This window comes from Protopterus annectens, chromosome 2.part0 (genome assembly GCF_019279795.1).
Source record: "Protopterus annectens isolate FY-2018-M chromosome 2.part0, PAN1.0, whole genome shotgun sequence".
NCBI lineage: Eukaryota > Metazoa > Chordata > Ceratodontiformes > Protopteridae > Protopterus > Protopterus annectens.
Genome location: NC_056728.1, coordinates 1,341,966,462 through 1,341,979,783, shown reverse-complemented (window position 1 = coordinate 1,341,979,783; position 13,322 = coordinate 1,341,966,462). Strand labels below are relative to the sequence as shown.

The 13,322-nt window shown below is 41.7% G+C and overlaps 1 protein-coding gene across 1 annotated transcript in view; it reads right to left on the bottom strand.

The window, feature by feature from the left end:
* UBA5 (ubiquitin like modifier activating enzyme 5) overlaps nucleotides 1-13,322 on the bottom strand; it is a 443,420-nt gene that overhangs the window by 298,293 nt on the left and 131,805 nt on the right. The window contains exons 2-3 of the mRNA XM_044061527.1: nucleotides 4,764-4,809; nucleotides 4,593-4,682 (exon numbers count right to left, since the gene is read on the bottom strand). Coding sequence (XP_043917462.1) covers nucleotides 4,593-4,682; nucleotides 4,764-4,809 — 136 coding nt within the window. The remainder of the gene's footprint in view (nucleotides 1-4,592; nucleotides 4,683-4,763; nucleotides 4,810-13,322) is intronic.

Genomic DNA, 13,322 nt, shown 5'->3' with positions numbered 1-13,322 from the left:
ACCTTCACCTAGAATGATGCCACAATACAGTGATAAGATGATCAGCTTTAATAATTGGCTTAAATTCTGGTGTCATTCAAAGGGGATCCAATGTCTGTCTGCCTGGGATGACATGCTGGACAAGCCACGCTGCTCGCAAGGGACGGCTTGCACCTGTCACCCTGGGCTTCCGGATATTGGCAAAGGCTCTTGCCACCCCATAGTGCCTTTTTAGGCAAGGCTCAAATTCTAAACCTACCACCCTAGAACACCAAAAGGAAAAAACTAAGGGTAATGCTGCTCAATGCCAGAAGTCTCAATCTCAAGATGCACGCACTCGAGGCCCTTCTCAATATGGAGAACATCGATGTCTGTGCTGTGACAGAAACCTGGTTCAAGGCTCCTGAGAGCACCCCAGCACTAACAGGTTTCACCTCATATCATGCGTTCGGCCCCAAAATCCGGACAACACCAAGAAAGGAGGGTGTCCATATTCATAAAGGACACCCACACCTCAAGGTTGGTGGCAACGCATGATGCATCGGAGACCATCCAGGTGCAATTAACCATAGGCAAGACTGCTCTGCAATTTGTAGCATGTTACAGGCCACCCTCTCAAACTCAGGAACCTCACATGGCCTTCCTGAAAACATTGGAGGGATAAATGTATCTCCAAACACCATCATACTAGGTGACTTTAACTACCCTAATATAGACTGGGAACACTACTCAAGCCCGAACACTCTAACCCAAAGATTCCTGGAGTTCATAAACTCAAATGCCATGGAACAACTAGTCACCATCCCCACAAGAGGAGAAAACATACTTGATCTCATCATCACGAACATGGGATCAAAATGTTCAACACCGAAGTATACCCCTCACTGGTGAGATCAGATCATAAACTAATCTCGCTGGAGGTCCTCATCCCGCCCCACCTGAAACAAAAAGACCACAGTGAAAAACTTCTCAAAAGCCGATTTCACACTTCTAAAACTAGTGTGGTCTCCTTTAAGGCCCCTGAGCCAGTGGTAAACATTACTCAAACCGCTGAATCACTTACAAATGCCTTCTACCAGCACCTACAGGACTGCATGGATCAGGCAATCCCAAACAAAACTAAGACTCTCTGTACCAAAGGCAAGCGTCCAGTCTGGTGGACCCCAGCCATAAACAAGCTCTACAACAAAAGGAGGAAGCTACTACAAGATAGAGCAAAATCCTTGAAAGGTAAGACACCTTTGATCATTATAAGTAAAAACTAAGAGCTCTCATAAAATCATCCAAGGCAAATTTTGAGAGAAAAATCGCCAAGGACTCTAAAGAGAATCATAAGGCCTTCTTTAGCTATGTTAGAAACCTAGGAGGAAACTCCCAGATATGCTCAGAATTAGTTCAAAATGATGTGAAAATTACTGAACCTACACACATTGCCAACATACTGGCTGACAGGTTCAGTGCAAACTTCTCCCCTCCCAAAAGGAGAGATATCTATTCCAGAGGATTGTAGCCCCCCAAACATCTCCAACGCCCAGGTGAGAACTGCCTTCACTAAGGCAAAAAACACAGCATCCATGGGACCGGATGGTGTCCCCGGCTGTGTGCTTCATGAACTCAATGAGGAATTAAACCCACAGTTAGGACAGCTGTTTAATCTTAGCCTCACCTCAGGATACGTACCCAAGGAGTGGCGCACGGCGACTGTGGTCCCACTTCATAAGGGCGGTGCCTCCACAGACCCTGGAAATTACCGCCCCATTAGCTTGACAAGCCTTATCTGCAAAGCCATGGAGAGGATCATAATGGAACTCATAAATAAAGACATAGGGAACTTGCAGACTTTGGATCCAACTCAGTTTGGCTTTGTCAAAGGCAGATCCTGCCTCTTAAACTTGGTTGACTTTTTCGAGACAGTCACCAAGGCCATTGATGAGCGAAAAGCAGTCCATACAGCCTACCTCGACCTGGCAAAGGCCTTGACACAATACCCCACTCAGGTATCATCGAAAAACTCATCAGCTTGAATGTAAACCCATACATCACAAGATGGGTTGCAAACTGGCTAAGTGACAGAACCCACAGGGTCAGAGTTGCTGGAGCCATGTCAGACTCAAAGCCTGTCACAAGTGGTGTCCCACAGGGCTCAGTCCTGGGTCCACTCTTGTTCGGCATCTACTTTTCTGAAGTACAAGCAAACACAGGAGGGTTATGGCTGACAAAGTTTGCAGATGACTGCAAACTGGGCCATAGTCGAAAACACATCTGACACAGATATCCTCCAGAAGGGCCTCACAGAAATGGATAACTGGTGCCAGAGCCATGGCCTGAAGTTAAATGCCAAAAATGCATAGTCATACCCTTTGGGAAAAACAAGGCTACCCCTAGCTACCATATAGGTGGCAATCCACTGAGCACAGAAAAAGTCATCAGAGATCTGGGGACCCAGGTTGACAGTAGCCTTCGTTTGACACTCATGTTGCTAAAGTAGTTAGGAAAACCTTCTATATCACCCACCTGATCATGAAGGGATTCACATCTAGATCAAGGGAGGTCATCGTCCCCTGTACTCATCACTTATTAGACCTATGATTGAGTACAATGCCCGTTCGAATGTATCTGACCAGACACCTGCTGCAGCTTGAAAGGCCCCAAAAGTTCCTCACCAAAAGAATAAAGGGTCTCAAAATATGTCTTATGCTGCCCGACTGAAAGAACTCCAGCTCTATTCAGTCTCATACCGCTTGCTCAGAGGTGACCTGTGCCTGACATATAAGGCCATGTCAAACCCAGATTTGATGAATATGCTTCACCTCAAAAATCTAGATCCCTCAGAACCACAAGGGCGGAGACTTAAACCTTGACACGGTTATAAATAGAACGTGCTGGAGGGACAGATTCATCACCCAGAGACTCCCTATGCTGTGGAACAAAATCCCGGTACATGTGAGGCAGAGCACCTCTCTGGTCTTGTTCAAGAGGAATCTTGACCAATGGATGGGAGATTGCAGATATACCCCAGGGATTACTTCAGCGTCACTGCTTGACAGAGGCACAGCAAAATGATAGGCATAGTTTTTATTCAAACTAAAGGGGTGGCGAAAGCCACATAACTATGGGCTAGGCTTATAAATGCCCTTGGGCAGATAGCCTAGTATGAACCTATGAACCTATGAAAGTGATTCATTAAAAGGCAGAGGTCATTGCAGGAATAGACTACTGTTGCAGATGCACAAATCTCCAAATTCCTTACCTTCCCTTCACATATCCAACTCTAGCTTGAGATGAGGTGAAAAGCCTTCATGTTGACACTTCACAAGGGTCAGCTTTCCATAATACCTTTCTCAATGGCATGATGTGGGCCCTTAAGCTTTCTGCAATTTCTACAGATGTCCAGGTTGAAGCAATGGCACAGCCATTCTTCCTGCAATTCACCTGCCACAAGAACCATTAGTGTCAATGCAAATAAATCCTGTTGTTCACAAATAGCTGTTAAGCATGTTGTCCAGGAAACCACTGAGGAGATTAGCTTGATTCAGATTCACTAACTGTCACAGAGCAATGTCTGGTTAAGTGACTTGCTCCGAATCACACAGTAGGCCAATGGAGAATGAAGGAATCAAACTCTAGACAATAGAAAAGCAACTCGTGAGCAGTTAACAGCCTAAATCCTATGTGCCAACTGGAATGAACACAGCACTTTAACCACGTAAAGCATATAATATATCTCTGAACTTCCTCCCTGTACACTTGGAATTATGAACAGATGATCACAGGATCAGTCTACAGGATTCAGAAATGTAGGCACCGAACACAAACTTCCCAATGACGTACATTAGGACTGAAATCCTAACAGCTGGAGTGGTGAGTGCAGTGGTTGAGCCCATCCCCCTAGCCTAGTACCAGACATCCTAGGATGCACTGGCAGGAGGTATATGTGCCCCCCCCCCCAACTGAAAGAGACAGAGACCCTCAGAATTATGCTACACCAGACAACTCAGAAGACTACGCAAATAATTCTGCAGACGGCCTTCAACGTCAAATCTCTGTTTTCCCCCCAAATAAAATAATTCTACAGCATGCAGTACACTGGCTTCTTATTTTCAACATGTAGACTTAACCAGGAATTAATCACTTAAGCCAAAAGGGGGATGGGGTCAAGCCCTGTAACAATCACACATCTATCAACTTGCTGTTAATTTCTAAATGCAAAATAGCAGAAACTGATGGTGGCCAGTAGAACATATATCATGGGCCTCTAAACATTTTGCAAATAGCACTCTCTCAATAGAGGACTAGTTTTCTGCAATCATGTACATCATGTAATAAGTGTACTTGCAAAGCTATTCACTCTCTGTGAGCAGGATGCTAGATAAATCACTTTATACCATCCACATTCCCAGACAGCTTTGGTGATGGATCCTCCATTCACTTATCCAACTGCAGAATTTGCTTCAGAATATCTACTGTACAAATTAAGGTGGATACCTGTGAATTTTACATACATTTTCAGCAACATTACAAATGAATATAAAGCACCACACAACTAAACAGACATTTTACATCAATAAGGTCATTAGCAAGGGTATTATAATGTCTAATAAAATATGTATTACCTTACCAATGCCACATCTTGTCAGCATCTCAGCAGTCACACTCCCAACTCCACCAACACCAACTACTGCAACAGCATATGAACGAATTCGCTGTTTCAAGAAAAGAAAAAAAATTAGCAGCAAAGTTACACAGTTCTGTCAAAAATGTTCAAAAATACATATTTGTTGTACCTCATAATCGTCTACTATTCCCATTCGTTTCAGAGCCATGAGTCGGCTAAAATGAAGTGTAGAGAAAAAGAGAAAAATGATTTAGAAAACCTTTCAAAATACTTTCATACAGTTAAAATGAAGACTGAAATAACACACTACAGAAATATGAAATTTAATGAAAATCATAGCCAAACTGCATGTTTTGATTTACTAAAATAGTGACAAATTAGACTAAAACCTACCTAAATCAGCACACATTTATGGTCAGACACAAGTTAACAGTATGAGTGGCCAATGACGTGTTTGGTACTACAACATTGTTAGTTTGTACGGAATCTGTCTATCAACCAGGTAATCAGAACACTATAACCATAAGCACTGGATAAACTCATGAAACCGTTTGTTAATCAAATCATTTTAAGATAAAGCTGGTGGTTTGAAAACCTCGTTACTAAAATCTGATTCCAGAGTCCCCTGTGACCCTGGAATCTGCCAGTAATGTTCAAAAAAGGCCATTCAAAAAATGGAAGTTTCTAGTTGGATTACTGTACAGTTGTGACTTAACTAGTGATGGGACATGTCACAACCTTTCAAATACATTCCAGTGGCTCACTCTCATGACCCAAGTCCTTAGGATACACCTGAAAATTTCACATGTAAAAAGTTATGCACCCTGAACCATCCCAATGCTCACTAACATATGATCAAGAATCTGCCAGATCTCTTGATGACGAGTCCTTTTGGAGGAGTGCCTAATAAAAAACACATTAACATTCTCGGAATCCTGACTTTTGAAAGGAATGCAGTCTACTTGTCAGAATCCAGCAAAGCCTCCATGAACACTTCGTGCTTTGATGGGATCAAGCAGACTTCTGGTTGTTGAGGAACCCAAAGAAGTACAATATAGGGATCAATACAAGGAGGTGCTCCACACGCTGGTCCAAAACTAAGCAACTAGCAAGGCAGTCATTGAATTAAAGGAAAATATGTATGCACTTCACCCTCATTGCTGCCAGTAATGGGGCTAGACACTTGGCAAACAAAAGGAAAGTGCTGTGAAACCACAACGCATAAAATATCATCCTGAAACACCAGAAATCGCATGTGCTGCCTATACAATGGTATGCTGCATTACGTCAGTTTCAAATCCAAAGCTGCCATCTATGTCCCTAGAAGAAGTGGAACTAAACAGGCATCATTTTTTTAACCATGATAAACTGACAAATCACGACGGCATTTATATTCTATTGTGGGTACCCAAAAAAAAAAAAAAAAAAAAAACACAAAACAAAAACTTGAACAGAACCCCATCCCTTCAAAAGGGATGGCATCTTCCTATCATTCATTTTTATCATTGATTTTAGTAAAGATTGTAACCTGATAAATATGAACCAAAACACTTTTGAAATTTCAAGAAGTGAAACTTTCTATAAATCTGTACCATGCAGAGAAGACAATCCCAATTGCTGCATCATTTGGATATTTTGCAGCCAGTTACACTTATTTTCTGGCAATTTTATCAAAGATGGAATAGCATACTTTAAACTTTAAGAATTCTGCAATAGAGCCCTTATCTTTTGCCAATGTACCCTTCTAAAGACGCTATTACATAGTCTGCCCACACAAATGTCGACGCCTGTTCTTGGCCATGTCTACTAAAGAAGGAAAACCTTTAAGTCCTCCTGAAAATGGAAAGCATGGAAGATGTAACATACCAAACTAAGGACTTCCTTTTTCTTCCTCATGACCAGCAAATTCACTGGTTTCTCAAACAGTACCCATGCTTGGGTGAGAAGCATTCTCATACTAATCATTGCTGAATCAAGTCTAACTTCCTAGAAATAACATATTTAACACATTCAAAGTTACAATAGCTATACAGAAGTGCAAATACATGGAAAAAAGAAAGAAACAGTAACAAATACAACAAGAACTTTGGTGCCTTCCTCCAAAAACAACTCTTCCAACAGAAGTCACCTATAAGACTACAACACTTATACATAACTGCAAATAGTACAAGATTTAAAGGTCCAAACAGCTAAATGTACCAGAGGGGACCTTCAGGTACCGCATCAAAACCAGTTTTATGAAATACTCATCATAACCATGGATCTGTGGCAATAGTCTGCCAGATGGAATACTCACACGACTTGTGCCTGTGCTTTTCATGCTAGAAAAAACACTTTTTTTTTTGATAAAGGATTATATCCGAAAGCTTTGCTCGATATATTAAAGTGTTTTTTCCTACTGACGTTTTTGTTTGTGAACTTGAAGTTGGCACTTGTGTTTTTTGGGCTTTTCATGCTAGACCAATTTTCACCTTCATACTCCAACCATTCTCTTAGGACCATTAGCAGCCACCAGATCAAAGCAGTCTCTCCTAACCTCTCCAGATCTTGTACGAGATCAAAAGCAGCAGTACAGTAAACCCATGGTTATAAGCATCTGACAAAATGGTCACAAAAGTAAATACTGGGCCAAGGAGGGTTGGGACCATGGTTAAGGTCTTAACCTCACAGATACAAAGTACAGGGTTTGATTAGGACATCTGGTTGTTGGCTAAACTTGTAATAGTCTGCAGACTGACAGACTCATGGGTAAATACTAGGCTATGAATAAACATAGGCAATTTGGATAGGAAGATCCATACTACTCTTAGAGGACCCGTCATATAGCCCAAGGTCAGGGTCAGTACTTCACATAACCATGTGATTGTTCATTGGATGACATTCTGGGTGATGAGCCCAAGTAAATTATGGCTTAAAACTCTCTAGAAAATAAGTCCTAAATCTGGAGACAGCATCCATTTGAAATGCCTGGCAAAACTGCAGCACAGATCATGTTTTTGCCTCACAAATATTTTCCACAGAAATGTTCTTGAAAACATCATTGAATCCCATCAAGGGATTTTCCAACTTTGTCATAACAGAAGGTTAGTCAGCCACTTAATGCTGTAGTTTTTGGACACCTGCTTTGCCCTCTCTGCCTCTGGCAAAAGAAAATGAAAAACTGTTGGGTCTTTATGCAAGGCTTCTGTTCTGTTGGTGCAACAATGGAACTACTTTGTGAATAATAACATGCAAAAGACATTTACCTAGACTGGACCAAGCCAGAAAGAAAACCAAGTAGAGTACACGGATTCAAACTTTGTTATAGATCACTTTACAAGTAAAGTACTAATGTGCAAACAAATTCTATCTTTATGTAAAATTAAATAAGGCTGCTGAAGATATAGGTTCAGAATATCACAAATATGATGAGTCAGGCTGAGGCAAAGGCCAAGAGGAGGAGTTTTCCAACAGAGAAGCTTAAGCACTGCTGAACTTACTTATTCGTCAAGAGAGTAAGTGCGTTTAAAAATTAAGGCCCTGTGTTGGGACCAAGAATATTACCCGAGACCTGAAATAATATATCCCTTGGAAACATTTTACAAGCATTAGAGAGATGGCAGGATACAAAATCCTAGAGAAATGCTAGAAAAGATCCATTTCTCTGTTGTCTCAAATCTTAATGAGGCAAATCTGGGTAATTAAATCAAAACTTAACAGTTACTGTTAAGGGCTACAATACAATCTGATAAAACCTGAAGTATAGCACATCCAGTCATACTAACAAGATAGGGCGGGGGGTAGTGGTGGCTAATTCACTTAAAATTAAAGTAATATAGAAACACACCAATCACCTTTTTTTTGTCTAGCACTCTTCTTGCTATCAAGCCTTCCTCCTGCCACTCAACTGGCCCACTTATTCCTCCAGGTCTAGAGCACTGGCTTGTACAGTCAGTTCTTCACTCCTACCCTGACAAGGCTGAAGTACCATGAATGGTGCTATCATCCTGAAAGGCTCATACCCTTTTCTTAGCCACAACTCTCCTGCCCCAGGATGCTGACTATATACAACAGGCTTTGGTGGGCAGTCAGAAGTGGTCTGAGATTTGACTCTATCCTGGGCTTTTAAAGCTACCATGCCTGCTCATCTCTCTCCAGTTCCCCTTCCCTAAGTTTGCCACTCCTTTTGAGCTTTGGCCTCCACCAGGGAGCAGTGAAGGAATGCCTTATCACATTCACTTCCTCCCATCCAGGACAGGCACATCCATCCTCCCTGCACCATAAGGCACCCAAACTGCTAATCAAACTTGTGTTGCCTAGGCTATAGTCTGGGCTTTATCTCTATGCTACCAATGCCAGCTCTGCTCCACCCCCCCTCCCCACACACACTAAAAAATCTTGTTTCAGTTTTGCTGAATGCAGTTTTCAAAAAAGCTATTTTGAAGGTTTGGGACTTGTTGAAATTACCTTTGGAAAAGTCAACCTCCCCCAAGCTCTTTCTTGCGCCATAGTGGAACAACTAGGTCAAATAATCGCAGAATGCCCGATGCTTGACAGATACAGGGAAGCTAAAGATAGAAGACAATATGAATGATTTCTGCAACCACATCTGAAAAATAAAGGAGAAGAAACAAGAATACAATATGGTAGAACCACCACTTTAACAGAGCCAGAGATAGGGGATACACTGGTACACTAAAGCTGGAACAAAACCATCCACAAAGGGGAACCCCCTTCACTAGTTCTCAATGTAACAGGATATCACATTAAAATTGCAACTAAAATTGTCAACCCTGCTCTCACAGTAAGATAAGAAACACCAGATCAGGTGCCAGAATGCCTAATTAATTTAAAATCAAGAATATCCCAGTAGTCCCCCTTATGGATATTCTTAGAGTACTAAACACTGGCTACATTGTGTCACCTGGAAGCAGGCTACTGTAGTCCTAATCCAGAGGAAAGGCCCTCTCACGGATGCCAATACATTCAAACTACGGAGTCTAATGAACACATGCAAGGTAACAATCACCATGGAAATTATTCAGATCGAAACAAGGTATCTCCTTCTCAATAACCTAACTCTACATAGTTTTGCCAGCAGCAGATGTATATGCTCAGACTTTTACAATCTTTCACTGTGAGCACTCCCCTTGATGAACGTTTCAGTCCTTTCAATTTATCTGGTTAAAGCATTTGGCACCATAACCCAGTTTATAGAGTTATACATAAACTCTGGGTTATACAACTAAATGAAGCCATAAAAACTGGGACCACAACTTGCTACATGGTTGTACACAACTGATACATGAAAAGGAGTACTCTGTCCTCACAATCTTTTGTCATCAGTGAAATCCCTTAAGGATCAGTCTAGGGGCCATTCATTTTCTGTTATCTTTTTCCACGGACATCAAAAGTGGCATAAACGTCTGGATCACCAAATAACCAGATACGCAAACCCTGGAGTATCTTCTACCCACAATGACACCATCTCCCTTCAAACAGCACATAATGTTACACAGGAAAGACCTTAACTTTAATGCCAAAAATGCAGTATTCTGGGACTTGGGCAAAACTTGCATACCAGATTTATATACTACCCACTGGGCAACAACTAAATGTTGACAGCATGGTAAAAGACTCTGCAGTCTTTGTGCATAATAACCTGTCATTTGACATTCATATATAGGAAATACCATTCGCAAAGCATGAGATGCTGTCCACCTGATCCTACACGGGACTGATATCATGCCTGACAATAAATGCTCCCTTTTCTACTGGTCTTATTACACCAATTATAGAACATCATACCATGTTCTATAATGTACTCATATGCCATCTGGTGCTGCTGAAGAAACTACTTAGACTCCTCGACAAAGAGGAAAAAAGTGTATCTAGGGTTGTCTTATAGCCAAATACTACAACAGCCCCTCTCAGCTTATAAGTCACCTTAGAGGAGAACTATACCTGTGAAAGAGCAATAAGGGAAATTTCACTTAAAATACCACCCTGTATCCTGAAAAAAAGTGGGCATCTGGCCTCAATAAAAATTAACATCAGTGCCAGCTCTGGTGGTGTAGAAGGATAAAGCATTAAGGCTCGCATGTTCAATGACCTTTTCAACCACGTGATGGAGATGATGAAGTGAGCAGCTGCTGTTACCTCATCCATCGGGGGGGCTGGTGGGGGTAGAGGTGGCTCTGATTTGCCATGGGTGACACTTAATGGGAGCACACATGAAGCTCGGGCCTAGGAGTGCATGCTGTTAATGTGAATATGCACATAGCTAGGGTAGGCATGCAGTTACATACACCCAACAGTATGGGCAATAGTGGAGCCTGTAGCATTTCCACAAGGGGGTGCTTTACTAAGGATGGTAAGAAGCTCTGCAAGACCAGCAAGCTGGCCCACCCCCAACCACCTAAGTCTCACCACTGGTGAATGAATGGGCTGATAGGCAGGAATAAAACAGCTGTATGGCTCTCACCTAGTCTGGGGATGGTCTGCCCTCACTCCATGGAACTACTGGTAAAGGAGCACTCAGACAGGTCCAGTGAAGGCAAAAATAAATACATACATACACATAAAACTTCAATTGTACAGTCAAATATAACAAATGATATAGTGAAATGTGACAATTTCATATTATCAAAGACTCTTACACCTATTGAATAAACTCCCCCTCAATTAAACTTAGACCAATAATGCATACCTTCAAGAAGGAAATGGACAGCTCACATGGGTACTACAAGTTCCTATATGGTACCCAGAACATTAAGCTCTCTCATGACTTGCAAGTCTTAAAAGGGAACTACAGGCAGTAGTAGAGAAATACATATTTTTATCTCGTCAAGAAATTCTATGCAATCCAAATCTATCAGGAAGCAAAATAACTACCTATTACTAAATTCAACTTTTTTTCTAACTCTAAATGGTCTTACAGGGGCAGACATGCTGACATGATCTTATTTTCTGGGAAAGCTATATCCTTCTGTAATGTACGGTGGGGGGGGGTCACAGCAAATAAGATTACAATGTTCCAGTCCCAGTCGCTCAAAACAGAGGTAATGAGCAATACTGTCCAGTTTTAAGCTTCCTCTGTAAAAATGTCTGCAAAGTTTTTGCAGTCACTCTTACATCTTTGTTTCCTGCATGCACACGAGTTACATCATCTGAGAAAAGTTATTGGAAAATGATAAATAAAGAGAGAGATAACACAGCCTCTTTAAGTGATATTTTGCGAGTTTTGTCTCCTGTTTTCTTTCTCCGAGTCAGCTAGACTGCCACCTTTCCTGACTTGCAAAGCCCAGCTAATTAATTAAGTTCAGTCAGTTAATTAGTGAAGTTCTCTGTGTTTAGCATGTTTATTCACCTTCAGACTATAAAAAGCTAAATACATGCATGTCCCCACGGAAGGGAAAGTATACAGCTTTATATGAACACAAAAGTTAGAGCTCTGGCAATTTTAAGCCCGCGAAGTGTTAGGACCATAATGGGATTACAGTAACAAAAAACAACTACAGATATCAGATTTTTTTCCTGGCCAAAGATTTAATGATATCATTGGTGAAATGATGCAAAAGCAAGGGAGACACATTCTTAAAGAAAGGATCATGAAATTTCTTTCTGCCCCTATGTATGTACACTAAGAAAGCTGACTAGGACAGAAATGCCACACAAGGGGGAGGAACAACTGTTTGATATATTTTTTTTAATTAGTGAAGGTAAGGAGTTCATTCGCTAGGGAGGGAAATGCACTTTAAGGAAAGAAATGTGTTTATGGCATAGTTGTCCTTTAAGCTTGCACACTAAATCTGTGAACCTAGGTGTGGTTATAAGCATAAAAAGAAGCAATGTCCATTTCTTTAGTAAATTCTGTATAATCTGCGATAGATATTTTCCCCCAAATCTGTGAAAATTAGTGTACTCCTAAACACTGAATGTTGTGGAAGGATACCCACACCTCCAGGTTAGTGGCACAGCACGATGCTTCAGAGATCATCCACGTGCAACTAACAATGGGCAAAACTGCAATTCAAATTGTAGCTTGCTACAGATCACCCACCATGTCCCAGGACCCCCATTCCATGTTTCTGGAAAAGTACAGTTTTGTACCTACCATAAATGTAGATGTCCGATAGACATGCAACTGCAGTCATAACATGTGGGTTGTCCTGCCTCAGGCAGCCCTCGGTCGGCCGTATTCCAAAGTCTGGGTCCGACGTCGGCTGATGTCGCATTTCTCTCCAACGTCAGAGCGGCTAGAGTATATAAGCATCAGCCGACGCCATATTCTTCAGTGTTTCTTGCCCCAGATGCCAGGTGCCCTCCAAGGAAGGCTGTAATCAAATTGGAAGACAAAAACAGGATTCCAAACAAATAAATGAGCAATAAAACAAATACACCATAACAGATACCCACAGCTAAGAGTAACAGGGATAGGAGTGGACCCTAGGCATAGAGGGGTATGGAGGGAGGGAAAATCCAACTGCAGTTGCATGTCTATCGGACATCTACATTTATGGTAGGTACAAAACTGTACTATGTCCTTCAAGAATGCAACTGCAGTCATAACATGTGGGTAGAATACCATAGCTTAGCTGGGGGAGGAGGTATGCTCTAGGAAAGAGATGGTGTGGCAATCAAACCCTGCAGGGCTGCCGAAGCAAAGCCTGCTCTGGATCTGGAATATAGAGGGAGATTGTAGTGTTTGGAGAATGTATGCACGGAGCTCCATGTAGCAGCTTCGAGA